Below are 27,011 nucleotides of genomic sequence, written 5' to 3'. Positions count from 1 at the left end.
TTTAAGGAAAAAAAAGTAGTTAAGTTTTTTTAATCAACTTCTATGTGTGTGACTACAGTCTACAAAATGTGAAGCATTTATTCTGTATTAATCTGACTGCTTGTTTTTGAGCATATACTAATTTGCATTTATTTTTCAGAAAGTCCTTTTGTCTTAATTTGAAAACACATTAATAAGTGAATTGCCTTGAGGGTTTGTCCCCAGTTCTACTCCCAAATTTTAAAAGGTGTTTTTTCTTCAAAATCTGAATTTGCCTGGCTTCAGTTCCCCTCTTTTGTTTCTTGTTTTTCCCTTAAAGAGCTCTTTAGTATATGGCATTTCACTTTCTGGCACTTGCATAGCAAAACCTCTGCTGCCTTACAGTTTTCATAAACTAAACAGACTGAGCTCTTTAAAGGTCTCTAAAGCATTTTTATCAGTGTTCAAGTGACTTTCATGGCTTTTTACTGTACCCTCTCGAACTTTTCAGAAGGGTCTTTAGAGCAAGGATAGCAATTCTATGTGCTCTTCCAGTTTTAGTCTCATTAAAATCATTGGCCAGGTCCAGTTCACTTCTCAGCCTCCTGGATATTTGAAGCCTGTGATAAGTGTTTGAGTCTGGTTTGGCTTTGGTCACAGCAGGGTGCTGGGACTTCACCTTGAACTGATTGTCCAGTATGATTTTTTAACCTCTGCAGCTATTTTTTTCCGAGATGGTGTTTGCCACTCTCCAGCTACTCTTTCTGTTTCTTCTGCCTAAACACAAGGAAGTATTTTTCCTGTACCCTGGCTGATTTATTTAAGTAGTCCAGCTAGCCATGCAGTTCAGATTGCTGTGTAGCTCAAGCCTGTCTTCTTTTAGTCACAGATTTGCCTGAGTTTGTGGTATTCACACAATTTCCTTATGTCACTGATGAAACCATTTAGTAGCATGAGTGTTTACTTGCAAGTCCTGCTGGAACTGCTGTTACTCAGTTGTAATCCTCCACTGGTAAAATGCTCTAACTGCAATTCACAAAGTTAGCTCTCAAAATTTTAATTTTTTCTTTGCATTCCACTCAAAGAGTGTATTACTCATAGTGAAAATGGTTGATTTTTCATAAGGAGGTTGTATGTTTTAAAGTTACACCCAAACTGTTGGCTAAAGCTTGGTCTCAGTTTCTCACTGAGCTTTAGAGGGCTTCCATCCCTTGGCCATTTGCATGCTGTGTGTTCAAAATGCCACCCATGTGAAATAGCACACTGTATTTCTGACTGGAATTCCTTACTTATTTTTCCAGCCACTTTGCCTGGATCTGATGTCAGGCTAGTTGGTCTCCAGTTATTGTAAGCCACTTTGTTTGCCCTTCCTGAATAGTAGCACAATATCCTTATCCTTTCAATCTTCTGAAATTTCACCCGTATCTGAAAGTGACATCAGGGAACCAGAGATGTCTGTAGCCAGCTCTTTTCAGAAGTGCTATGTTGAAAATTGTACAGGCATGTGTACTTAAACCATGGGAGGTTACTTCATCATTCTTATGTGGTATGAGGACATCCTCTTGCTGCTTCTCAATTATGTAACAGAAATAGATATTGAATAGGCTTGCCTTTTTAATAAAATGAAAAATTTTAATGCACTCTGTAGTAACAGACCCGCAACATTGCTAATATTCTTTTTGTTCTAGTTTCACATTGTCATTACAAAACCTTATGTTTGGCTGCTCACCATTTTGTCAGACCAACTTCTAGGCTGAAATATTCCATGCTAAACATCTGCCCCTGGCTGAATTCCTTTCTTTGATTCTTTTTCTTTTTTTCAGAAAATGAGTCAGAATTCGTTAGCATTTTATGAGAGAAAGGCTATGGGAAAATACCTTGCTCTATTCTTAAGTACATTTTAAAAATTCTGATGAGTGTCTGTGGGATGATTTAGTTTTGGCAGAAGATGAACTATTTCTGGGATATGCATTTTTCATCATAACAAAAAATGTACAAGAAGTCTTTAGGACAAACTACTGTTTCATTTAGCCAGTAAGCATTTGCTACAATTTCTGAAAAATGCTGAACGTGCCATAAATTTAGGAATACATTTCAACTTCACAGCTTGAATTTCACTTCCAATTCTCAATCCTTATTCCAAAGTATAATGAATATAAAACGATCATTAAAATAGCTGTGATAATATTTTGTGATACTTTTTCATCTAGAGCAAAATTTTTGGTAGTTGTGTTGTTAGAAGAGCCGTAATGTTTTGTGTCACCAAAATGAAATTGGTATTTGGTTTGGAGAACATCAGTTGGAACGGTTGAAATTTTAGTAATGTAACTAGATAACCTTCTCTTTGCTTCTAGTCAGGAATGTGAAGTGTCAGCGCAGCAAATTCATGCCACATTCAGCTTTCATCTCTTTAGGTTCAAGTTAAGACTGGCTCACTAGTCTTAAGAATCTTCTTGAATTTTGTTCCCCCTCTGTTTTGCCCAGTAATATTTCTAAGCCACGCTGTTTCCAGGACTGTTTCTGGCTTCAGCACAGAATTAGAGGAAAGAACTTTTCAAATAACAAACTCATTTGAGTCACTAAAGAATCCTGAAGATTAATGTGGAGGATTGAAGTAACTTAGTTGCTGGGAGAGCTGTCACGTCATTTTGGATATCCCATAGGCATGCAGACCAGAAGTTCATTGCTAAAGCAGCGGGGAGCAGTTTCAAATGAGATTGGTTTAAAGTCTTCTTTACGTATGAGATTTAAGGAAAAATGCTTCCAGAAGTTCCAGCTGTCACTCCGTTAGACATTTCATATTGCAGAATTTTATGCCTTTATTTTGCTGTTGCTTACTTTTAGGTTGTATCCATGTCCACATTACTCAAAACCGCCTAGTTTTCAGCTTTATTTTTTAAAAAAAATTCCAGTCTGTTACCTCCCTGACCCCTTTCTGTAAGTAACCATTGTGGTTTGGCTGGCTCTGGGTCACTGGGATGAATCACTGCCCAGAAGAGAGCACCTCCTTTCAGCACGCACGTTCTGGTGTTTGTGCAGCGCACGGGGTCTCGCTTGGGCTGACTCACGCTGCAGGCTGGAAGAAACCTTGGTGCTCTCGCAGATTTTGGGGCAGAGTCACATTCACAGTCCCTGTGTTGGGATAGGCACTCACTAAGGAAGGTGAATCCCACTTGGGTAAATGGATGTAACCATACCAGGCAGAGGCCTGAAGGGAGGGAGTACCAGAGTCTGCCCGTGCCACACAGCATTGGTTGAATGCTTTCTGTGGTTCAGTTCAACAGAGGCAAATGTCAGGCTCTGCCACTAATCCAAAATTTTCTCTTCTTCACAAGGTGTAAGAGGGGGGCTGATGTGCAGGCCATGTAACAGCAAGTCTCTGATCAGCCAAGCTGATGGTTTGAGGTTACTCTATGCAAGGGCTTGTAGACCCTTTGCAGGCTTTTTTCTGTAATGCAGTGCTGCAACTTCCCCATGAAGTTTCCTGTTTGGGCAAAGAGGAGATCTGGACAGCTGAAAGAAAGAGAGAAATAAAAAACCAAACCCACAACAAAAACCCAAACCTTTTTCCTGTCAACATCTGCTGGAAGAAAAAACAGTGCTTTTCTGAGTTATATTCAGATAAACTTCCTGTATACAGGAGGGGACACTAATAATATTTAAAGCAAATTCATGTAGATTCCTAATGTAACTTCTGAAATTCTGCTTTCTATACATCTTCCCTTGGTTTTGTTTGTCTTGCAGCTATCATCCAAACAGTTCTTTACCTTAAATGCAAACATTTTATTCTCCAGCATTTGTAATCTGATGCAAGATCTGGCATTTGTAGATCCAAAGTTAAGATTCATGATTTTGTTACAACTGAATTTGAGTAGTGAACTGACAATAAAGCAAAACCATTGATCTCTCCTTCCAAACTGCTCCTTCCTCTCAGGGAAAAGTGACCTTCAAGGGATGACAAATTTTCACTTTGCTGAGGCAAGTGGAACACATACATGAGGGGAGGAGGGTGAATCCCTGGAGATAAAGACAGGATTTCACATGTAACATGTTTTCAGGAAGGCTGAAAGGCTTACAGGAGAGGTTATAAACAACTTCCAGTTTCAGTGACTAGTTAAAATGATGGGAAAAAGGATTTTAGCAGCTTGAATGCCACAAAACTTGTACATGATGAAGAAAACATGGGTAGCCCTTAAAAAGGTTTCCTTTACTATATAAAATTCTTCTAAAAAGACAGAAATTTGAGATTTGCTAGTTGTGGCTTATTTTCTTAGTTCTTGATAGTTTGTTTTATTACTTAAGAGTTAATACTATAAATTAGAAACATGGCATGTGGCCAGTATTATTTTCTTGAACTTGTTACAGCATTGGAAAAGAAAAAGTCAAATGTAAACTTGTCTTCTTCAAACAAAAATTCTTTGTAATGTTTTTGTTTTCCTATGAGAAACAAAAATGACATGCATAATCTCTCTAAGTGGCTTACATATATTCTTCTTCGTAGTGTTTAAACCACAGCCAAATTCAGCAGACTTTTAAAAATTTATATAAATGTGGCAAGAAGCCATCATGCCTATGAGAGACTTGGTGCGTTTTTGAGAAAAGTCTTGAAAGGCTTCAGAAGTTACCAGCCCAGGAAGAATAACAACATGTATAGATCAGAATAGCAGCCAGATGGTTTTGTACAGGCTGTGAAAACCTTGTAATCCATACCTGGTTTTCAGCATTGACTTTGAATTACAAGTACCTGCTTGCTATCTACCTGCTTGCTGAGTTTGTTAAGGTTGTACCTGCAAGTGATACATGAGGAAGGAGGAAGAGAAATATTGGGATGCCAACCAAAAGAATACTTTTGTTTTGATTTATGCCTGTAATTTGACATTTTATACTTTTTACACTTAAGAATGAAAGTAAAACTTTGTGGCTTAAACCAGAAAGCAGTTGGCTATTCTTCCACTGCAGATAGTATGTGATGTCCCAGGAGGGTGTCTACTAACTGCAGTTTTGGAACCACATTTGACTATTAGAAGTTAAATGATGTTGGGATGAAATAATGCCTTTGAAAGAATCACTGAGTGAGACAAATTTGGAAGAGTGTTGCTGGTTTGCTTTATTAAACAAGGCATCAAGTGGAATTTTCTTTGTTTCCTTTACAATTCCATAATGTGTATTTGACCTGTTCAGCTGAACCAGAGGCAGAAAGTGACTTTCATTCTTTGTGCAGTGAGTACTATTCCCAACCTTAATTGCCCACAATTCTTTGTACTTTCAGTGGGAAAGTTTATTTTACAAAAGCTTTTACCTAGGAGTAGTAGAAATTTCACTTGAATGTAACATCTGTATTTTGCATACTGCATAATTCTAAAGAATTTCCCAGTCAAGAGAAAGTATAACTTAACTTCTCAACCATGTTTTTTAGAAATGCCAACTAGGTATATCAAGTACAGTACAAATTTGCTTGTAAACTGCAGTTCATGTATACTGTTTGTTTGATAGCTCTTTGAGCAAAAGTAATGGTAGTTTGTTTTCCTTACAAGTATCTGTCCTTTCCCCATATTCAGATATCACTAACATAAAGAATTGTGACTGTTTAGCTGGTAAGAGCAAGTTGTCCTCACTATTTTTGCATGAGGCATGTATTTGTTAGCAGTTTTTCAAATATTACTGTGGCTTCAAGCAAGTTCATCTTCCTCCCTTGTGTCTTCTTACGTTTTTCATGGCTTTATTCAGAAAGCTCTACTTGCATAAGGGTAATTTTTAATTGATTTAAAAGGAAGGTGGTGAAATAGTCTTCCTTTTGCCTCTTGTGCTTGCTTGGTCTCTTTTATCCATGTGACTTGTGAGGTAAGTCCTGTGGCTGAGGAGTTTTATTTTGTCAGTCTTGCTTTTCATAATATTCACATGTATACTTGTAGGTGTGTATGGTCCTTATTACTATAAACTTTGCATTATCACAGTAGTAATAATTTCCACTCTGTTCTGTTTCATGCTTGGATATGTGTTGGGATTTTTTCTGGAATGCTCAGTGGAGCAGAGCCATTCACTGCTTGGTGTTTCCTTAAGCTCCAGTTTTCTTTTGTGTTTCTAAGATGTGGTCTGTGCTGTTGTAGTTCACAATGCAGTTTTCTGCATTGGTACTGTGGCCTTTATGACCTTATTTCTGCCTTGTGTCATGTGATTGTTGCATTTAGTTGTATTCAGATGGGCATATCACATCTTTCAGCCCTGCAGGTAAGATGCATTCTTGCAACATGGCAAGAATTTTAAATTTCCAGAAAGAATGGAAAATTGAAAAATTCAGGAGTACGTGCTGTCATAGACTGAACTTGGCTTTGTTTTGCTCTTGTTGATGTTTTGCTCTTCTGCTGGTTTGATCTACATGGGGATGCACTGACTATCCCAGCTGACATGTTCACACCATGCAGAATTCAGTTTGCTGTCCTGAAACACCTTGTCTCACTCTGTAGGGCTTGTAGAGATTGCTCTGCTGCTGGAGTTCTGTTGACTGGCTCTAAAGAGAGTTTGTTCCCTTTGAGAACTTCCCATTTAAGGCTACAGGTGCTCTTTTGGAACACTTGAACAGTACCATTTTAGCAAAATTCACTGGAGTGAGGTGAAACTGCATGTGGTCTTATTGATATTGACATTTGATGCATTTCCATGCATCAAGCACCATGGATCCTCTCTTTTTAGTGTGTTCAGCGTCTTGTCACTGTGTCACTAGAGAAACATAAAATATGTGGTTCCCAAGAGATCATAATTTCTATATTTTCCTCCTCATTTGTCTTCCTTATTGGTAGTTGCAGAGTTATTAAAACAAACTTTAGAGTTGTATTTCAGGCACTGAAGCCAGAATGTCTGAACATTTGTTGTTTTTTTTAAATTGTGCTCCTCAGTGTTTTTTTTCTTCTCTCCAAACTGCTGTTTGGTTGTTGAGAGTCAAAGCAGGCTGGCTTTTTTCTTAGCCTCATTCCTAGGCTGCCCTTGGAATGGCCAGTGCATCATCTGTGGCCATGTACATTCAGTGTTGATGTGGCTTAAATCTGTCTTGCTGTGAAGCCACTGTGTTAGGTCTGAAGATTAAGGACATTCAGTCTGCCAGAGACTGTAGAGTCATCTGAAGTCTTCAAAGGGCTCAAGACTTCAGAGTCTGTGAGCTCCAAATGAATGGGGAGCTTTTTTTCCCCCTTTTTATTTTCTTCCCTCTTTTTTTTGCTTCTTTTTGTTTCTTTTTAACACTCCTGGAATTCAGAATAAATGCAGAACGTCTGCAAAGTACTGCATCAAAATATATTTTGATGTCATGGTATATGACTGAAGGGCAGCATCACCCTGTGTACTAAAGTAATAAGCAAAAATGAAAATAAGTACCCAAAGAAACTGATGCATACAGTGTGAAATATTTTTGTTCATCTCCCAGGCACTGGAATTATCTTTGTTTGAGCTATGTCATGTCTGGGTTGCAAATTGGAGTGAGAAACCAACATCCCAGAGGACACCTGGAATTAAATAATTAACTATATATGTCAGAGCAGATCTGTTAGGTGATTAAACCAAAGTGCCTCTAGCTTAGGATCCTGTTTCTGGCAGTGACAAGAGCTACCAAAATGCCTAGAAAAAAATGATAACAGGGCTCACACTTGATGATATTTTCCCAAAGTATTCTCCTAAATACCTTCCACATATCTCTGACCTGGGGACTTTCTAAACCAGAATTACTGTCTTTGTAATTTAGTAGTTGCGAATAAGTTTTTCTCCTACCAAAAGGTTACTGGTTGTTTTTCTGAACCCATGTATACAATATAGACTGTTTTGATCACACAATTATGGATCATCAGGCTTTTTTGGAAATGATGCCCAAGGTAATTGCCAGGTTTGTTCCATTACTACTGTTGCCAAAAAGACCTTTCCCTGTGATTTCAAAGGTTTTGCTAATAGTAGCACTGAGAGGTTGATGTTCCATTTGCCTAGGTTTGAATCAGGATTTCTTCATCTTTGTCAAAGCTTCTTGTTTCTTCTCTGGGAGGTGAGGGAGGTTCTTGCCAATCACAGCAAGGCTTCACCAAAGAAGCTTCCCTGCTTAAATGGCTCATTCTTCTCACCAGTCAGTCTCTCTTATGGATTTCACTCCTTCTGGACCATTTTCAAGGTGTGGAGGAACTAATTTGTTTGATCATGGTCCATCTAGCAATGATTTCTGTCTATTGCTTTTCAGAGGGTGGCATTTATCACAGTGGTGTTGTTCAAAGGGTCATGTAACTAATCTAGCTCCTAACTGGTACCTGATTTTCCTTGTACACTCTCCTTTCTGTGACCAATATGTTGATTCAATAGTAGCCAGCATGTTGCTGCATGTCTTTGTGAAGATTTCTTATGGAAAATTCTGTGAGAAGTAAGAAAACATTACAGGCCTTGCTGGCAGATCCCCTCCTTTCAGATGGTGTTCTTTAGAGGGCACATTTGTACATCTCAAATACCTCTGCAAAATTCATATTCAGCCAGATTTATCACTGCCTTTCTGGCTTTCTTTGTGGCACCTTAAGCAGCCTTGTGTATCAGTGACTGAATTACACTTCATGCCCCTGGGATGAATAAACCCTCTGTTTATACCCATGGAGCCAGATGCTTCAAATGATCCTTGATCCTGTGTCAGTGGATGTTTTCCCTGACTTTCCAGCTGACTCTGTGAAGGCTATGGACAGATGCTGGAAGGGGCAGCTGTATGTGTTGGGCGGTGTGCCAGGACCAGAGAGCTGCAGCAGCCCTCTGTCACCTGAGCTCAGAGCACCCAGGGCTTTGCTGAGAAATGCACCTGTGTCACACTGATCAGGCTGATCTGGCTTTCCATCTTTATCTCCCTCAAGAATTTCACTTTGCAGAGGCTTCTGGAACCAGATGGAATATTTGGAGAAGGTCTTTCACTGAAAGCATGGTTGATCACTAGAACAAGCTCCCCACAGCACCAAGTGTAAGGCGATCCTGTGAGGATCAGGGGGTTGGACTTGAGGATCCTTATGGGTCCCTTTCAGCTTGAGATGATCTGTGATTTTATAAGAGCTTTGTTAAGCAGTCCTCCAATTGTTGATTACTGCTTCATGGAACATTTCTAAATGCATCTAGGCAGCTGTATGCTCACCCTTAGCAAGTATGCATGTGTACTTGTCTTTCAGTGGGAGAATAAAGGTTACCTTGAAGTAAGTAAACTAAAGTGGCTTTCAAGTTGAATTAATCCATAATTTTCCTAGAAACTAACCCTGAAGAAATCCATCAATATTCTGGGCAGCAGAATGGGATCTGAAGAAATTTGTAGTGTAGGAAAGGGCATAATTGCAGCACAGTTATTGATTGCACTTTTTAAAATGCATACAATTGTAAGGTATTCTTCCTTATTTAAGATGACTAGGTATTGCCATCAAACTTGCACATCTCTGTTGTTTAATTTCTTGGGCTGTAATTCTGCTTTGCAAATGAACGTAAGTGAATGATAACTTCAGCAAACAAGTGGGAATTTATATAAGTTATCTGAGGGTGGAGGAGAACACTGCAAAACCCTAACGTGAGCTTTTCACGTGGAAGAACAAACAAGTAAACTCTGGAAACCATAGAATGTGCAGTGATCCAGCTTGTCTCCTCACCCACAAATTTGCCCTTCAGTGTGCAGCCACATATGTTTGATTTATTTTTGATTGACATAACAATACAAGAGCCAAATATATTAAAACCGAAGCTACATTCTGAACTTTGGTGTTTCATCGTGTGCCAGCAATCCAAAGTGCTTTTCCATGTTGTTCAAGAGAGCACTATCATCAGCAGTAATAATAATTTCAGAGTAATTAAACTAAACTATCTCTGTGCATCTAAATAAACAAATAGATTGTGGTTCTGTAGAATGTGCATGTGTGCCAAGTGTGAGACTTGGCTACTTGTTGAAATTGAGATGCTTTTAGTGTAGAAGCGTTCTGCTTCATTTAGTATCAGCTCCCAGTGTTTCCACCAGCTTTAGGCTTGCAAGAGACTCTGGTGTCTTTGTAGGATATTTTTACTCCAATGTCTTTTAGAAACTTTCATGCAGATATAATTCTTGATTTATCCAGCATTTTTAACTGTTTTACAGTCAGAGGTATTTAAAAGAAAAATGTTGTTAGGCTGTCATTTATTGTCTTCAACCTGCTGTGTCAGATGAGTAGCATATAAGCTGCTGACCAGTAAGAATTGTCACAAAATTCTGCACATAAGAAATGTGTAGTTCAGAAGTGATGAGCAGTCTCTCTCACAAGCTGTTATAATAATTTTTTTTTAATAAACTGTTGGTGTGTTTCAAAATTGAAACTGATTTTTTTGAGACTTGGTTTTTAAAGTGGATGTAAATGCAAATTGTGCTGTATGTCTAGAGGGAAGAGGTAAATGCGTAGTTACTTTAAAGGATGAGAATTTTTGTGGTTAGCAGAATTTGTTTATGCGTGCCAAATGACTTGGGGTTGACAGAGGACCACAACTGCAGCTAGTCAGGCAAGGCAGAATTCAAGTGTGAATATTCTAAGCCCTTGCCTTCAGGCATAGAAAACTAGTCAGTGCTCAGCCTTGTCAGAATTTTCACATAAGCAAACATTAACACAGTGCAGTGAGTATCTGCAGTGGCACTGTGATGTTACAGCTTCCTCTGAGAAGGTGACAGCAGTCTGTTTCAAAGGACTTGGCAGAAAGGGCTGATTCTCCCACTTCTCAGGCCTGGAAAAGGAGGTCAGGCTGTAATGGCTTGGACAGAAGTGGCTTATGTACATCTTGTGTCAGACCGTCTGGTGCAAGCCTTTATACAGCTGGAAAATACCAGTTCAGGGGAAGCAGAATGCTTTGCAGAAGCATGTTGCATGTGATGAAAAATGGGTTCACATGAAAGTGGTTTTGAGAACAATTTAGTTTTATATTTCCAAATTGCTTTATTTCAGTTTCAGTATGAAATTTAATAAAGACAGAGACAGAATTTTTCGGGTTTTTTTTTGTAGAATTCAACTTTATTGAATAAATTTGAAAGGTTTTAGGGCCTGGTTTCTTTGGTTTGGGTTTCTTGAGGGTTGGGTTAATTTTTTTTGAAGTTTCTCATAAACTCAAACTAAAATATTTTGATTTATTTTCCAGAGGAAAAACATTCACAGTTGTGAAATGACCCTTAAAATAAACAAACAAATAACTAGTACAGCTCTGCTGTTAAGTTCCAGTATCACGTTCGCTGTTCCTCCCCTGTTTCTTCTTTGCTGTGGGAAGACAATAATTTATATCAGCTGTTTTTCTTGAGATGTTGTGTTTTTCCCAATGCAAGTTGTAAATCAAAAAGGATAGAATTGGGGCTCTGCTGCCCTTGTCCTCTGGGACTCTTTTCTGCCCCACTAAATGCTTGTAGCATTCGGCAGGATAACAACTATTCTCCCCTCAGTGACTGGAGTGCAGATCTGAGTAGGGCTAGGTGAGAATGAGAATAGTTCTTACATAATCTCACAGCTCAGACCAAGGTCTGTCTGAGTAGCTGTTGCCCTGTCCAGAGTGCAAAGGGTCCTAGGAGAAATTTCATTTCAGGGCAAAGTTGTTTCTAGTTCAGCAGAAACGAAAGTGCTAAGAATCCGTCTGTATAGATGCTTGTATCTGATCATGTTGCTTTAAAACAAGAGAGGCTTATGACTACCCTGACTGCCTACTGATAAAATGGATGATCAGTTTTGCAATAATTATTTTTAGGCAGTGCATCTTACTCCTCCTTTCTCCACATTTGTCCCTCAATGTGAATCATCAGCTTTTCGATGCCTTATGCTCTTTCTAACTTGGTTCCTGACAGCTGCTGCTTTGAGAAAGGTCAAGGAGGGCAAACACAACTTCACTTTTAACACAGTGTTTGATTATTCTGTTTTTAAATAAATGCTTTTTGCAGTATCTAATAAAAAAGACTGAACAAAGTCAATGAGTTGCAAGATTTGAAAGTTCAGGTCTGGTGGGAGAGTGCTTCTTGTAGGGAGTTCGTGATTTCATTGGTATTTGGAAGAAGTGCAGATGTGATTTTTTTCTTCATAATTAATAGAGAATTTATAGAGAAAACAAAAATTACTGCAAAATCTTAACGTAGGTCTTTTGATAGGGCTGTGTATTCTACTCTGGATTTATCACAGTCAGACAGATGTGCAGAGCACAGAGGGATGCACATCTTTAGAGTGCCAGAACTTCTTTCTTTCTCCTCATCTAGACTTTGCATTTTTGTTTTTCATTTTCACTTTCTTTCCAGATAAATCTGGTGTTTTAATTGTGAAGATCTTAGAAATATTTGAGGAGTGCACAATACAAGTTGCCATCTGCCAGCAGCTGGAACAGTCTCCTGCTACACTTTCACCCGAGGATGCTGTCATCAATGCAGAGGAACCAATACTCAAAGTCCTCTTCACAAGAGAGACAGCAGCCCACCTGAAGAGCAGACCACAGGATGTCATCCACATCTATCCCCCATGGTGAGTAAGAAGAAGGGGCCACACTAGCTGTAACACTGCAGAACAAAGTGGAGTCAGTAGAATGCTGGCTGCACTGTTGTAGGAAGAACCTTGGGGGGTAAGGGGAGAGCAGGGCATTCTTGTGGTCATCTGTCTCTGGCAGCTTGAGAGACTTTGACAGATACCTTCAAGACAGCTCAGATAACAACTAAATGTGTATCATGATGCCTCTAGTGTTGCTCAGGGCTTCAGTTGTGTTTTCACTTAATATTTTCATGTTTAGAGCACTAGAAAGGCCTGAGCAATGTCTTATCAATGATAAGGCCAATAAAGTGCATACTTTCTGGTAGCAAAGCAGTTCAGGAATGCTCATCTGTTGTTGTGAGCATGGGTATAATATTTCAGTGGAAAAGTCTCTATTAACTGTATAGCATTCAGTCTTCAGTTCCCTGAGTTCTTTTTCAGGCAAACCGTTCTGGAATTCTTCAAAATGTTTGGTCTAGGCTTGTGATTATTTTTTGGATTGGATTATTTACCTTAATTTTAAGGGGTAGCAGAAAATTATGAGATTTCTAGTAAAGCAGCTGGTTGGTAGCGGCTCTAGTTTGGAAGGACTAATCTTCATAAAAATTTAGGGGAACTCTGAAGTGGGAATATTACTTTTTTCTTCACTACCCTCCACCCAAATCATAAAAGAGGAAATATTTTTCTTATGTATTTCAGCATTCATTACCTGAATTTTAGCTTCCAGCTGCCTCTCAGGTTTGACCATCTCCTTTTGCAAAATACTTTTTTCCTGTTTTGCAAAGGTCTGGATCTGGTTTTTATCTTCATTGATAGGTACAAATCTTTTTTGAGTTCCCCAATTTGTAATCTTTTGCTCCTGAAATGTTTTTAACTCTTTTTGGAAGCAATTCAAAAACTAAGGGAAAATATTTTATATGGGGTTTATTATGGCTACAGATACAACTATTGACAGTTTAGATGCAAATATATCGGTAGCAAAGGGAAAATGAAGTTCAGTATTAAATCCTAGTCTGATATGATTCTGATTCACTGCCTTTTTTGTTCTCATTTATCTTTTGCTTCACAAGCTTTTCTTCATGCTTTACATTTGGTTTTGTTTGCCTGTTTTCTTCTTGTTTCTCTTTCCTACAAACTTAGTGCCGTTTTTCTCATCAAGTTTCCTCTGTCATTTTTAAGCCACGAGATTTTACATTTATGTAAAATTACATTTATGTATCCTTCTGTGTAGACCTTAACTACATGAAGATTTTTGTACTGGAAAACCTGTTTTAATTAGGGTGTGATTCAACTTTCCTCTTTTTTCCTCCTTCTTTCTTTTCCTGAGCTGTTACTGTAGAATGTTTAGCCTGTGTAAGTCTGACTGCTGCAGCTTTTTTCACATGTACTCTGGAAAGATGTAAATCTGCACCAGTACGATCCTTTCCAGACTACAGACATCTGCAACTGTACTAGTGAATTCTTCTCATTTGTTTAAATTTTAAGATGTTCTGGACATAAAGCTCATTCCTGTATGTATGCAAACTGAGATTTCTTTAGAAAACTTCGTAGCTAGCTGTTTTACCAGAAATTCTGCCTTTTATTTGCTTTTTAATATATTTTTTATTATTTTTCATTTATATCTATTTTTATATATTTTTCATTTATATATATTTTTTCATTTATATATATATATTTTATTTTTTTTAAGTACGATGTGCTTTTCATGTAGGCAAAAGATTATTTCATGAAACCGTAATGTTTGGACAGAGGATACATCTGCATAGTCACAGTTACTTTCCTTACCTAAATGTCTCTCAAGGCACTTCATAAATACATCCATTAATTGTAGCAAAACTGCATTATACCCCATTTCTAGTCCTCTTTTCTGTATTTTTGAAATTATCTTAATGTCATTGCTTCTTTGTTTACTCAACCAACTTCAAAAGAAACTGGGCTGGATAGTGTTAAACTACTGGAGGCAGGGAGGGGAGAAAATGAGGGATGTTTTTGTTTTAGATTATAATTTGGCACTTTTAGTTTACATTAATTGGAAATTGGACTTGTGTACTTAGTGGAAGTTTCCTCTATCACAGTTCCAAGCTTCTATTCTCTTAAACTCTTACTTGAGAGCTCTGAATGCAGAAATGTAGTTCTTATTACTCTGCATTGAATTTGTATTTCTGTTGCTAAAAACAAATGTTGTTTCTGTTAAAACGCTTGTCTGTCAATTCAAATGTGTGACTATTGAAAAAACAAATTAACTAAATCTAATCCTGCCATGGTGAAATAAGCATATTTATGTATCTTATTAACATCTTATGTATCTTATTAATATCAGTCAGAAGCAAAAGGGACCAAAAGAAAAGTAGATAAGGAAAGCAATCCTTTAATTACCTGTGTGGTTTTGGAATACATAACACATTGTTGTCCTGTATTTTGAGATAGTTGTATGGCAAGACAGAATGGGATGAGATGGGGTGTTTTGTAAGTGGCCTGCTTCTGGTGCTGTAGTGTCCTGAGAGCAAAATTTCCCATTACCTTTAAAATAAAACCCCAGAATTACATTTTGACTTTGATTTTTGCTCTCTGACCAGGCAACCAAGTAAGAAAGATGTAGACACACAGGCTGCTGGCTCCTGGAGGTGATTATTCGTATCAAAAATAAAGCACATAATTTTGGAGCCTTTGTAAAATTAGACTTGTTTTTGTAACTGTATTTGCATGTGCTGTGAACTCAATGGATAACTTGGTATGTGAAACATCTCCAGCAGTAGACTAGCATTAAGTACTTTAGGAAGCAGTGTTTAGAGAAGTGCTGATATGCTTGTTGGTATTTGTTTGCATACAGAATCCCATGAAACTTCATCACTGCAGTATAAGCAATTTAATTTCAAAAGTAAAATATTGACAGTGGGCTGGTTGTAAGAATCTTACCACTGGACATTGGACATTGCTCATGAGAACAGTCTCATTGGATTTCAGAGGAGCTCTGTGTCAGAGCAAGAATTACTAGGACTGAACCCAGATTTCTTTGTAACTAGATATTAATTCCTTTGGGTCCAGTGCTTTAAGGTACATATTTACAATCTTGAAAGCAAGGGGTTTGATGTGAGAATTGTCACTTGCTGTAGGGAAAACAACCCCCATAACCTGATTAAAGCTTTCAAACCAGGGTGTGTGGTGGAAGACAGAGCTCAGCTGCCTGGCCACTGAGACATCTGACAGGAGCCTGCTCTGATCTTGTGGCTGTATGGAAGTATTATTGCAGTGTTGTATCTAAATAAGGCCTATTAGCCTGGACACATCACATGAAAACGATTGTGTGTGTTGGGCTGGAGCTGGTTTCTGTCTGGCCAGCCAGGAACAAAACAGGCAAAAGAACTCAGCCCTGCCTGCTCCTGCCTGTGTAGGCTTGCCTTTGGTTTTCTCTGCAATATCTGAGCAACTTCTTGGATTAAGATTTTAAATGAACACCTCATAATTTTTTACAAACTGAATCTGAATCATTAAGTGTTTTTGACACCTGGAAAAGAAAAAAGTTTATTACTGAGTTTAATTAAATTGATTACTAAGTCTTTATTCACTTCGCAGAAACACATATCCAGCAAAAAGTAGATTGCCTGCAAAAAAATGAGAGAGTGGAAACAAAGGCTTCCACTCTTCTACTGGTGGTGGTTTTATGGCTTTAACTTATTTGGTTTTTTTTCTGTTTGTTTCGTTGTAAAAATAATAGAAATAATTTACCATACCTAACAGAAAGTAATAAGAGTTAGTATTTTTAGAGATTCCAGTATTCATTTGACTGCTAACACTGCAAGTCTTGGGAACAGACAGTTTGCCTTAGATACTCCTGTCTTCTGCTCATAGATATGCCTGCTAGTTAATATTCAAGATAAACTGACCTGAAGAAAATGGTGCTGATTAGAATTCTTTCCCTTGCCAGTAGGTTTAACAGCTTTGAAATGTTTTTCCTGTATTTCTGAAATGAAACTGCCAGAAGTATGTGATATTAATAGAGCTCTTGGCAATAGCAGAATAAAGCACAGACCACGTTTGATTTGGACAGGCTCGGAGATCGATCCGTACCTGTTGAATGTGAATGAAGCCTCCAGATCAGGAGGTTCATGTGCTGCTGATTACTGGGGGCAGGGGCAGTAACTACTCGGTTCTGTTTTTACTCTGCCTGAAAACACTGCAGAAAGCAAGATCCTTGGCTGGATAGCCATTATTCCCCATGCAGCTTCTCTGAGACAGTTTATTTTAGGAACTTGGTATGGCAAGTACATAAAACACTTAAATCTGTGACATCAACAAGCAACTTCAAAGTTGTTCTTTAGTTTCTCTTAACCTGTGAAACCACGGGGAGTCATAATTACTCAACTTTGAGTGTTCCAGTGCCTGGAGAAAGTGTTTAATGTGGACTTCTCATTTCTGTTTGCATAATGCTAAATGCAGTCTCTCCTCAGTGAAGGAGTTTTAAAAGACTTAGAATTATTTACTGCCAAGAAGAACAACTCATACAAAACATTGCTGCAGATCAGCTGATGTACAGGGATGAAATCTTGTATCTTAAGTCCTTTTATGTAGGCCAAATGGTAGAAGTTGCTGTAGAAACGTGCAGGCAAGTTCTGAAGAAATTTATGTGCAAGAAGCAATCTGGTTTTGTGGATTCAGGTAGTATTCTACTTTAGAATTATCCTGGGTATGCTGTAGGCTGTTTTGTTGACTCAACAACAGCATTTATGATAAATGGGTATGTTACTGTGATTTTTGCATTGTCTTACCTAACACACTGTCTTACATCATCTGGGTGAGAAACAGCAGGAGCAGCACAGGGAGCTAACATGAAATGGGTGTTTTGAGCTAGCATGGCTCGTGCTAAAGAGCAGTTGGCTTCCATTTGATGAAGAGGGAGACTTTTATCACTGTTGGTCTCACCAGGCAAGGGAAGCATTTAAAAACTTTTTGCAGAGTACCTCCCTATCACAAGAAAGATCATGTGAAAGCAGGATCTAGGCTTCCCATATTAATGAAATGCAGAAACAATTTCCTGCTGCTTTGTAAAGAAAGCATCTATATCCTTCTAAATTTTCTCAAATTAAAGACATGTATAGAACATCTTTTACATACACTAGTTTTCTCTGTTTACTCCACAGAGAGGCAGCCTCTTTGAATGCTTGATAGATCAGTTTTGTCCAACTGATCAGTGTTCACCATCTTCCTCTGATGAAATCTGGGGACCTATATATACACATATAAATTTTCAAACGGATGGAAAAGGGGGAGGGGGGGAAGATCACCAGTCAGATCCCTCTCATTGGAAAGATGTTGGCTATGCCTTAACATCTTCAAAGAAAGAATGTAACAATAGCAGAGTGGGAGAACTGTGATAAGAGGGACTAGGCTCACTCAGAAGATAAAATTCTACAAAACTTTAGAGCTGTAAAGCCAGTGTGGGCACTATTTCTAAAGTACATATGGGAATGGCCTTGGAGCCAAAGATCAGATCATATCATCTGCTTGGAATTGCTTCTCAGAGATCATGCAGTTGTGAAAATTGAAGTTTCTTTCAGAAGCAGCTGAAGTGGCAGCAGGATTTTTGCAAGAATTTATTTCTTGTTTTGTTAAGGTATACTTTTCCTAGTACAACCACTTCAAAAGAGGTGATTTGTCTTTTGAGAACAGAAATACACATACTTTCTGTGAACCAAAAGTGGTCCCTAGCAAGCTTTTAATATTATTTCTTCAATACTTCTTTTGCTTTGTCTTTTCTTGGCAGAGTACTCCTTAGGATTTTTCTTCGATGTTTTCTTTCAAAAAATAAATTAGTTTTCTTTTGTTCATCCTCTCATGGAAAGGGAGAAAATTTTATCTGTAGAGATGCTCAGGTATTTGCTATTTTATATCTCTAGAAGTGAAGAGATTAAGCAATTAATATTATTTGAGTTTGTTTACTTTGCATGTAGAAAATCAAAACAACACCATTTCCTAATACTCTAATAAATTAATAGTGGTGTTCCTTTGTAGGTGGATGACATAACTGGAAAAATGCAGAATTGCACGGTTTTGATTCCAAGAGGAGACTTAAGTAATTTTTTGTCATTTCTGTGATCTGCCACAACCACCTGAAGCAACAGATATCTGGTATTTCAGATGTGGGCTGTGTCTAATAAACACAGTAACACGATCACGCTTTTACAGTGAGACAGACATGCTTATTTTTATAAGTGTAGCACAGATAGATGTGTTATACAAATGCCATATAGAAAATATGAGTACCCTGAAAAACAAAGATGAAAAACCTGCTCTCTATAAAAGGGGTTTCCATGGAGAAAAGAACACAGGAAGATGGGAGCCTCAAGATAGTAGATACAGAGTTCTGTAGAAGATTAAAACTGGATTTTTAAACACGACTGCCTGTCTCTGGACTAATAGCTGATGGTATCTTGGCATGCTGCAAAAGGGGAATTTCCACTGTATTGTACCCATGAGGTGCGGGGGTTTGTTAACACATTTGTTTGCTTTCGGCCGAGGGAGAGGGGTCAGAAGTGTGTTTGCAAAGCAGCAGCCTGGCTTGCAGATCAAGGCTGAAATGCCTTGGTGCTGGCACAGAAGGCTCCATCAGGGCACAATAGCTCTGGTCTCCCCCAGCAGAGGTGTGCCTGAGCTGGGCACATCCAGTCAGTTGTTGTGCTCCTGCCTCACACCCCCACAGCCTGCACAGAGCTCACCCAAAAGGAGCACTCGTCTTCTTCTCAGGAGGTCGTTCTGTGCTCTGCAGGGAGGCTCCACCAGCATGGCTTTTTCCAGTATGGGCTTGTGAGAATAAAGGAGTTATAGAAAAGAGGCAGGGGATGGGAGCAGCCTGGTTTGTGCTTGGGGTGTGTTTTTCTACGTATTTCCTAAATAATAGATACCATCCAACTTAGATCCTACTGCAATAACTGTGGTGTCCAGTTAATGGGAAAAATCTGAATCACCTCACTGTGATGCTTCCATGTTAGCATACTTTTGAGCTTTTAGCAACAGAATAGGAAAATTTTCTTAAAACATCCATTCCTTACAAACACTGATATTGCTTATGTCGGAAAAAATACTGGAAAAAATATTCAGTGAGAATGAAAATGTCTTCTCCCAATATTCACAAAATAATCTTATCCTGAAAAATCTAATAATGTTTTGTTTTGTTTTCTTTTTAATGAAAGTTCTGTACTTGAAACTTTCCAGCTTTTATAAGTGAGGAAATTCCAAGCATTTTGTAGTGACAGATACTGTTAGTGGGTAGTTGTCCACTGACGTCAAAAACAGAGGATGGTGAACAGCTTTGTTCAAGTCAACAAAAATGTATGGTCTTGGATAAACTCTGTGTTAGCAACAGAGCTATCAATGATATATGAGCAGCTTCACATGAGTTCCCATGTGTATTCAATCCAATGCTAAATTCCAGATCTTGTTTAATGAGCAACTGGTGGAGCCAAGACCTGGCACTGCAGTCTGCTTTATCCAGTCATGAAGGAAAAACAAGCTAAATAAGTTCAGATGAACAAGTTCAGAATTACTGCAGGGCTATTAAAAAGTTGTGATTTGTATTCCTCTGCTAATGTTTATGACTAACAGATTTGGGACGTGTAAAACAATACTTAATTTGTAAAAAGACTATGTGCCAAAATTCCTTCAGTAGTTTAACCACTGAAGAGCAAGTTTTGACTTTGTGAATGGATTTCTTTAAATGTTTAAGATTTTCAGTAAGCAGCTGATATTTTTTTCTTAAATTACATTTTGAAAAATTATTGTTTCTCCTTGTTGGATTGCTCTTCAGCACTTTCACTTTGTGTAATAAAATGTATTTCCATAGTTCACTGTGGAGAGGCAATTTTCGAGACAAGTGCCTTTCTCTTTATTTATCAGATGTGATGTGCTACTGTAATGGTAGGTGTGTATTTGGAGTAAGATTTTTCCATGCAGTTCTGTATGCAGTTAGGTTGGAGCTTCAATACACTGGATATTTTCTGGATATACTCTGGGTTCTCGTGCTAAGGGTGCTTGTGTCCTTGGGCAATTTTGTGTGGGCAAAGAGATAGATAAAGTGGGAGTTTGCCAAATTATCCTGTGTGGTCATTCCCTACAATATTAAGGTATGCTTTGTCAGATTCCTCCTCCTGCATGTCATATTTAAGTGTAGGTCAGCAACAGTTAATTACTGTGCTCCTAGCAGAAATAGTAACTAAAGCCCCAAGTGTTTCAAAAGGAGAATGTTGCTTTCAAATATTTGAACGATTTGGCATGTTGCTACCCAAAAGACAGTATTTCAAACATCTCAGCTATCCTGGGGGACAGGAGCAGGGGAAGGCAAGGGGGAGAGCAAGTTTTACTGTTACTTCCACCAAGCAGATTGCTTCTCTTTCAGTAAAAGCTCATGGAAAAATACCCATGGTTTTATGTATTTTTGGCAGAAGAATGTACTTTGGTATATGAAACAGTTCAGCTGTGAGACATTCAGTGTTGCCTTTTGTGTGTTTGATGAAGCTTCTCTTCCTACCAGTCTTCCAAGTCAACATTTACTGTGCAGATTGCAATGTATGACTTCTCCCTGACTGGTAGGCTTCTTTGACAGTGTCCTGAGATGTCTTGAAAAGGCACTCCTCTAGTTACTGCCCCAGTACAGCCTTCTGGAACACCAAGCTTCTCCAGTCAGAAGTGTCAGAACAATATTTAAAACATCAGAAGTCCTGTACAGCCAGTAATTTTACCCTTGGGGGATTTGTGTTTGGAAAGCCAAATCACTGATGTGGCTCCAAAATAAAAATCATTACTTGGCAGTATGTGGGAAGAGGGGTTGTTGTGTGTATGGGGGTTTTTTGTTTGTTTTGGAGGTTTTTTTTTTCTTTCTCTAACCTCTTTGGACTTCTGAAACATTACATTTTTTCTCTCCTTGGTAAAAGAGTTAAAGAAATAGTTAAAAATAAAGAAGCCTAGTGAACATTTCTGTGGATGTTTTTTGTTTTGATGGTTATCTTCCCCTTTTCAAAGTCTTGTATTTTTTTTCTGTTTTCCAATAAGCAGCATATGTTTGCTGTTGAGCAGATCACGATGGTGGACTTTTGCATGGTCTTCCTGAGAGTCATTGTCCATAGTCAGTCTTAGGTCTTTGGCTGTCACAAAAACCAGGACTGCCTGTCCACCTTGAAACTGCTGCTGTCCACAGCACATCTGTTAGTGCAAACCCAAGTCAGTCAGCACCTCCAGCTAATCCCTTGTAACTGAGGGTTAATCCCCTCAACTGAGGCTGTGAAGAAATATCCTGAGGTATTCTGAACTATTGTTGGGACAGACATTGAGGATCATAACTACTCCCCCAAAAAAACCTGGCAGAATATTTACAGTGCTGCATGCACACACTGAAAGCACTGAACTTGAGAACACTTAAGATTCAATATAAAACCATAAATTACATTGATTGTATTTGTGTCTTCATTTCTCTTCCCAGCATGGCACAGCATGTCTGTCTTTTGGGTTTCCCAAAAACAAATTTCTCCTCCAAGCTGAGGTTCATTTTTGAGAAACGTGGGCAATGCAACTATGTGAGATTTGTACACTGCCTTTGTGCCTTAGCAAATACTGCTTGTCTTCTGGTTCACTGAGCTTGTCATAAATATTAATTTCATAGGGCTGGTACTGTTTTATGCATTGTGAATGTACAGATTGAGGAAGAGATAAATTTTATTGATATGGGCTGTCACTGGAACTTACAGGGTTTGTAGGCTTAAAGGAGCTCAGATTTACAGTATATATGTGTAATAATCATTCTTGAAATTATTTTTGGAAGACATTTGAATTAAAAGGCATTTTCTACAATATAGGATTGTTCTTTATTATATTCCCAAAAATTTCTTATCTTCCATCTCTTGAATAAGAACCAAATAAGTTGCCCAGTATTTTCTTTGTCTTTTTGCAGCCTCCTGTGGTTTACAGTTTGAGAAATTCTGCAGGAGGTGATAGTCTTATTTTGCTGAGAGATATTTGACCCTAGGAGTTTGCTTTTGAATCTTGCTGTGTAGCAGGGACCTGTTTTCTAGCTATACTCAAAAGCAAACCCTTTTTAAAAACAAACTTCAACATACCACATGATCAGCTTCTAGAACAGTCCACCTAAGTCTTGAGAATTGCCTTCGGTTGTAGGTCACTTCAGATACAGCTGCAATTTCTTGATTTTTGAGGACTGATGCTTACTTAGGATGGAATGGAATCCTGTCCTATCCACCTTTTTTGGAGGGAGGAGGGAGCAACTTTTATGTCTATTTATTTTTTAGATTAGACTACATATAAAAGTACTCTTTTCCTGTGTGTTCCAGTTAATTGGTTGAGATTCTTTAACTTTGATCATGAATCATGTTCTTTGGCAAAGCCTTACAAATTGAAGACTGCATTCCTAGAAAAGGTCTGAGATTTGGAAATACATGTAGTCTTGCATGCAAAGCCCTTCTCTACTTACTAAACTTCAGACACCCATTTTGTAAATTAATATAGGTGTTACTTGGGTTGCTGTGTTGATTTTTTTGAAGCTTTTCTTGGAAACTACTTTCTTACCCACATTAACAGCTCCATTGGTGTATTTTGACTGTGTCTAAGTAAAGCCATTTTCCATCCAGAAAGTGCACTAAATATACTGGTTAATATACTGGATTTGTTATTAGTTGTATTTTAACTGCTAAATTAGCAGTTAATTAGCTGCATTATCATAATGCTGCTGCTTTATTAACTATACATGAGCTGTGGATGATTTGGAGGAAAATACTTCCCTGCAAGCTAGCAAGACAAAACACCACCTTTTAACATATAACCTCATCAGACGTTAAAACTTCTATAAAATGCATGTATTGACATTATAAGTGTGTAGAAGCCGGGGCAGCAGGTGTGTTGTGTTGTGTTTTCACTGGGGCTGGGCACGACGGCAGTCCAGTGGATGCGGGCCGGAGTGTGGATGCGATGCTCAGGGTCTGGGCATGGAGACAGCGACTTTTGCCTCCCTTTAAGCTGTGCTTTGAGAGAAGCTTCCCCAGCTGTGTTGGAGGCTGCAGGATGCATTCTCTGGGGTGCGGTACGTGTGTGCAGAGCGCGTTCCCTTGGTCGCGTTTCCCGTTCGGCTGCGCCGCGCCGCTTCTTGGGACTGCGCTCCGCATCCATTCCATCACGGGCTTCCCAGATTAATTATCCTGGTTTATCAGCGTGCTTACAAAGGGCAGTGCTGGGAAATCAGCATCTCGGCGGCGGGAGGCAGCCCGAGCCCCCGGCTCAGCTCCGTGCCCTTCCCGGCGGCTGCGGAAGGTGGCAATGTTGGCAGCAGGAGCCCGGGGAAAGCTGATCTCGCCCGGACAGCCGCTGCTCGGTGCCCGCAGCTTTCTCTGGCGACAGGGCTCCACGTCCGTGGAACAGGAGCCTTGCTGGGGTTTGCTCTCCGTGCTGCGGGGATGCGCAGGAGGCAGGCACCGCGCTGCTCCCCAGGGCTTCTCCCTTCTCCGGCCGCCTCTGAGCGACACCCATCCTCCACCCGGAGAGCGAAACTCAGCTCTCATGCGAACTTTCATTTCTGCAAAACACTTGGGAACGTTTCTGAAACCCGGTGTCGTTTTCTGCCCGCTCCCCCGGGATGTTTACAAACTTTTCTTTGAATTGAGCTTACCAGGGGAGAAACAGAGAACTTCCCTGCATGTCACAGTCATGTTAAGAGCTACCTCCTGGCTATGACAGGCTTTTAACCTCTTGAAAGCCTCACAGACCTGTTCCAGACTTTGGTGGGTCTCGTCTCTTCTCTTCTCTTCTCTTCTCTTCTCTTCTCTTCTCTTCTCTTCTCTTCTCTTCTCTTCTCTTCTCTTCTCTTCTCTTCTCTTCTCTTCTCTTCTCTTCTCTTCTCTTCTCTTCTCTTCTCTTCTCTTCTCTTCTCCCTCTCCCTCTCCCTCTCCCTCTCCCTCTCCCTCTCCCTCTCCCTCTCCCTCTCCCTCTCCCTCTCCCTCTCCCTCTCCCTCTCCCTCTCCCTCTCCTATTCTCTCCTCGTCTAATGCTATTTCCTGACTCTTGAGGGAAAGTTCAAGAAAGTTCTTGGTGTATGTTATCTCACTGGTAAATAGATCATCAATTTTAAATTATCATGGAACCTTTCAACATATTTAATTACTGGGTTCACCCCTCATTCTGTGTTCCTTACCAAGCCTTTCTGACAAGATGTAATAGATTTAAACGATTTAGGAGGTCAAATGGGGAAAAAAATTAAATATTCTTTATGCACTTCACGTTAAGCAAAGAGCTAATAGGATGGCATTGCCTTGTAACCCCCCACCTTCCTCCTTAACTTTATTTGCAACTTAGATGACAATTTTTGTTGGACTTTGGGTCTAGTTACTTGTTTTTCACAAGATAGGAAAGCAGAGCTAAGGTAACTAGTGCTGTTCAACTTCTGAGACTGTGAAGAGGTGTGTGTGTGTGTGTGTGTGTGTGTGTGTGTGTATCTCCTTCCTGACTCATGTATTGAACATGCTACTACATGCATTAAATAGACACTGAAGGTTTCTGGAACTGCTTTGGCCTCTGCTATTCACAGATTGTTTGCTGGGTACCAGAATCTCTTGCTGTATGGATACTTTGGCTACCTCCACTCTTCATTTGTTCAAATGGCCCAGGAGTTGTCCAGGAGAACCATGGATAATGACTCCTTAGGTGTAAAAAAAAAAAAAAAAAAAAAGTAAATTAAGACTTTCAGAAACTAGTTGGGATTTTGAGCAGTTAGTCTGGCAGGAACTGCTATGTTCTGTCTCTCTGAATAAATGACAAGCCAGTGAAAGCTTTCTGTTTTGCTGTGCTATGTGGGCAAATTTTCCGTTTCAAAATTGAAACTGGAAAAAAATCTCCAATTCCAAACAGGAGAGTTTAACATACAGTGGATTGTTACCACTGTAATTTTTGTAATTATTTCTTTTTGCAGTAGTAGTCTTAATGCTTTAAGAATAAAGTGAAATATTTCACCTTGGGACTTTCTTTAAACACTGCTGAGTAATGCAGTCTCACACTGTTGTAATAATAATTTGGCTGAGGAAGAGGCTTTGTGATCATAAAATTTTCATGTTAAAGGAAGTAGATGCTAGACACAATATAAAGCATGGAAATAAACACGTTTAGAATTTTGTTTTCTCTTTTCAAACAAAGGAAAAAAAATATTTTCCTGTGATTTCAGAGTATTGTTAACAAGCCCTCATAGCTATTAGGAGCCTTAAATGGTAAACAGCTATATTAATAACCCTAACATCAAAATGACTCTACAAAGTTATGTACATATGGTTCCATTTTACATGGCAAAGGAAGCTTTCTGAAGTCCATGTGCCTAAAACAAAGATTTTAATGGAACAGTGTAGTGATTTGACCTCATCTCTGCTTATCCTTTTTTTGAATGTGAATATGAATGCCAAGACAATTAACTGGGTAATTTACCCAGGCAGACAGAGCTGAAGTTCTGTAGGTAAGCCCTGCTTTAAGGGCAAGTTGGCGTGCTGTCTCCTGCTCAAGTGCATATCGACCTTCAAAGAGTCTTAGCGAGGGATAGTTCACCCTCAGGAAGTTTAGTTTAGATAAGCATCTGGATTTTTTTGGGTACCGAAATCTGGAATGCAGCAGCAAAATCTGATGAGCACAGGCTCTCATATCTGAGTCAGCAACGGGGCTGGATCCACTCCTGTTCTTCAGCACTTCCACTGCCAGGCCCAGCCAGAAAGAGAAAACAGAGATGCGTGAGAAGAAAAACCAGGGAGAAGTGCAGGGAGTGTACCTCAAAAAAATATGAGCAGGCTTCAAAACAGGGTTTGTGTAGGTTGTGTGCGAAGGTGAGGAGCTGTGAAAAAACTCCCACCTTCTCCCAGTTCTCCCAGAAGCTCAGGGTGGGTTTGGTTCTCAGGAGGCTCTTGGCTTAGCCCTCTGTAGGTGGGGCTGTGCATCATTAGCACCTGGAGCCAGGGCTGTTTTTTGCCAGATGTAAAAGTGAACCTGTGAAATTAAGGTGGAGTTTTTTCCCCCTGCTTCTGATGCTTTGCAGTAAACAGTATCTCAGGTGTCGCAGGGCACAGTGATACCAGTTAAAATTTTAGACTTGGAGCAAAAAAAAATATCCTCTCAAATGGCAATCTAAGCAAGAAAGATATGGAAAAGTAACCAGGAAAGAGGGTTGATGTATTTTTCTTGGTGATCTCTGGGTATTACTCAATTTTCTGATCTTTTTTCTTCTGCAGCCATTGTTTTCTCAACCTTGTTACCCATGGATCAAACCCTTTTCTGTAAGTTAAAGAAAGTGGTTTGTGCCTCTGGAACTCAAGCCAATTGCTGTGGTTCTGCCACAGCAAATATCTGCCACTCTATGTAGATTTTTTGCTGAAAACAGATCTTTAATTTGTAGTCTTCTGAGGGCTGAATTTCCAATCTAGTGCCCATTTAATCTTCAGGGGTCAAAGCACTTGTCAGATTTTGACAGGAGAAAGTTGCCATGACTGAATGGCAGTGCATGCTCGGGACAAGGCTTGTGAATCACAGGTTCGTGAAGCAGCC

The 27,011-nt window shown here is 39.2% G+C and overlaps 1 protein-coding gene across 1 annotated transcript in view; it reads left to right on the top strand.

The window, feature by feature from the left end:
* The window catches only part of LOC130248775 (DNA repair-scaffolding protein-like), a 77,569-nt gene that overhangs the window by 11,646 nt on the left and 38,912 nt on the right, over positions 1 to 27,011 (top strand). Inside the window, exon 4 of the mRNA XM_056482783.1 lies at positions 12,224 to 12,443. Within this exon, the coding sequence (XP_056338758.1) occupies positions 12,224 to 12,443 (220 nt within the window). The remainder of the gene's footprint in view (positions 1 to 12,223; positions 12,444 to 27,011) is intronic.

This window comes from Oenanthe melanoleuca, chromosome 2, assembly GCF_029582105.1.
Source record: "Oenanthe melanoleuca isolate GR-GAL-2019-014 chromosome 2, OMel1.0, whole genome shotgun sequence".
NCBI lineage: Eukaryota > Metazoa > Chordata > Aves > Passeriformes > Muscicapidae > Oenanthe > Oenanthe melanoleuca.
Note: the sequence above shows the minus strand (reverse complement) of the source record. Positions and strands in the feature narration are given on the sequence as shown.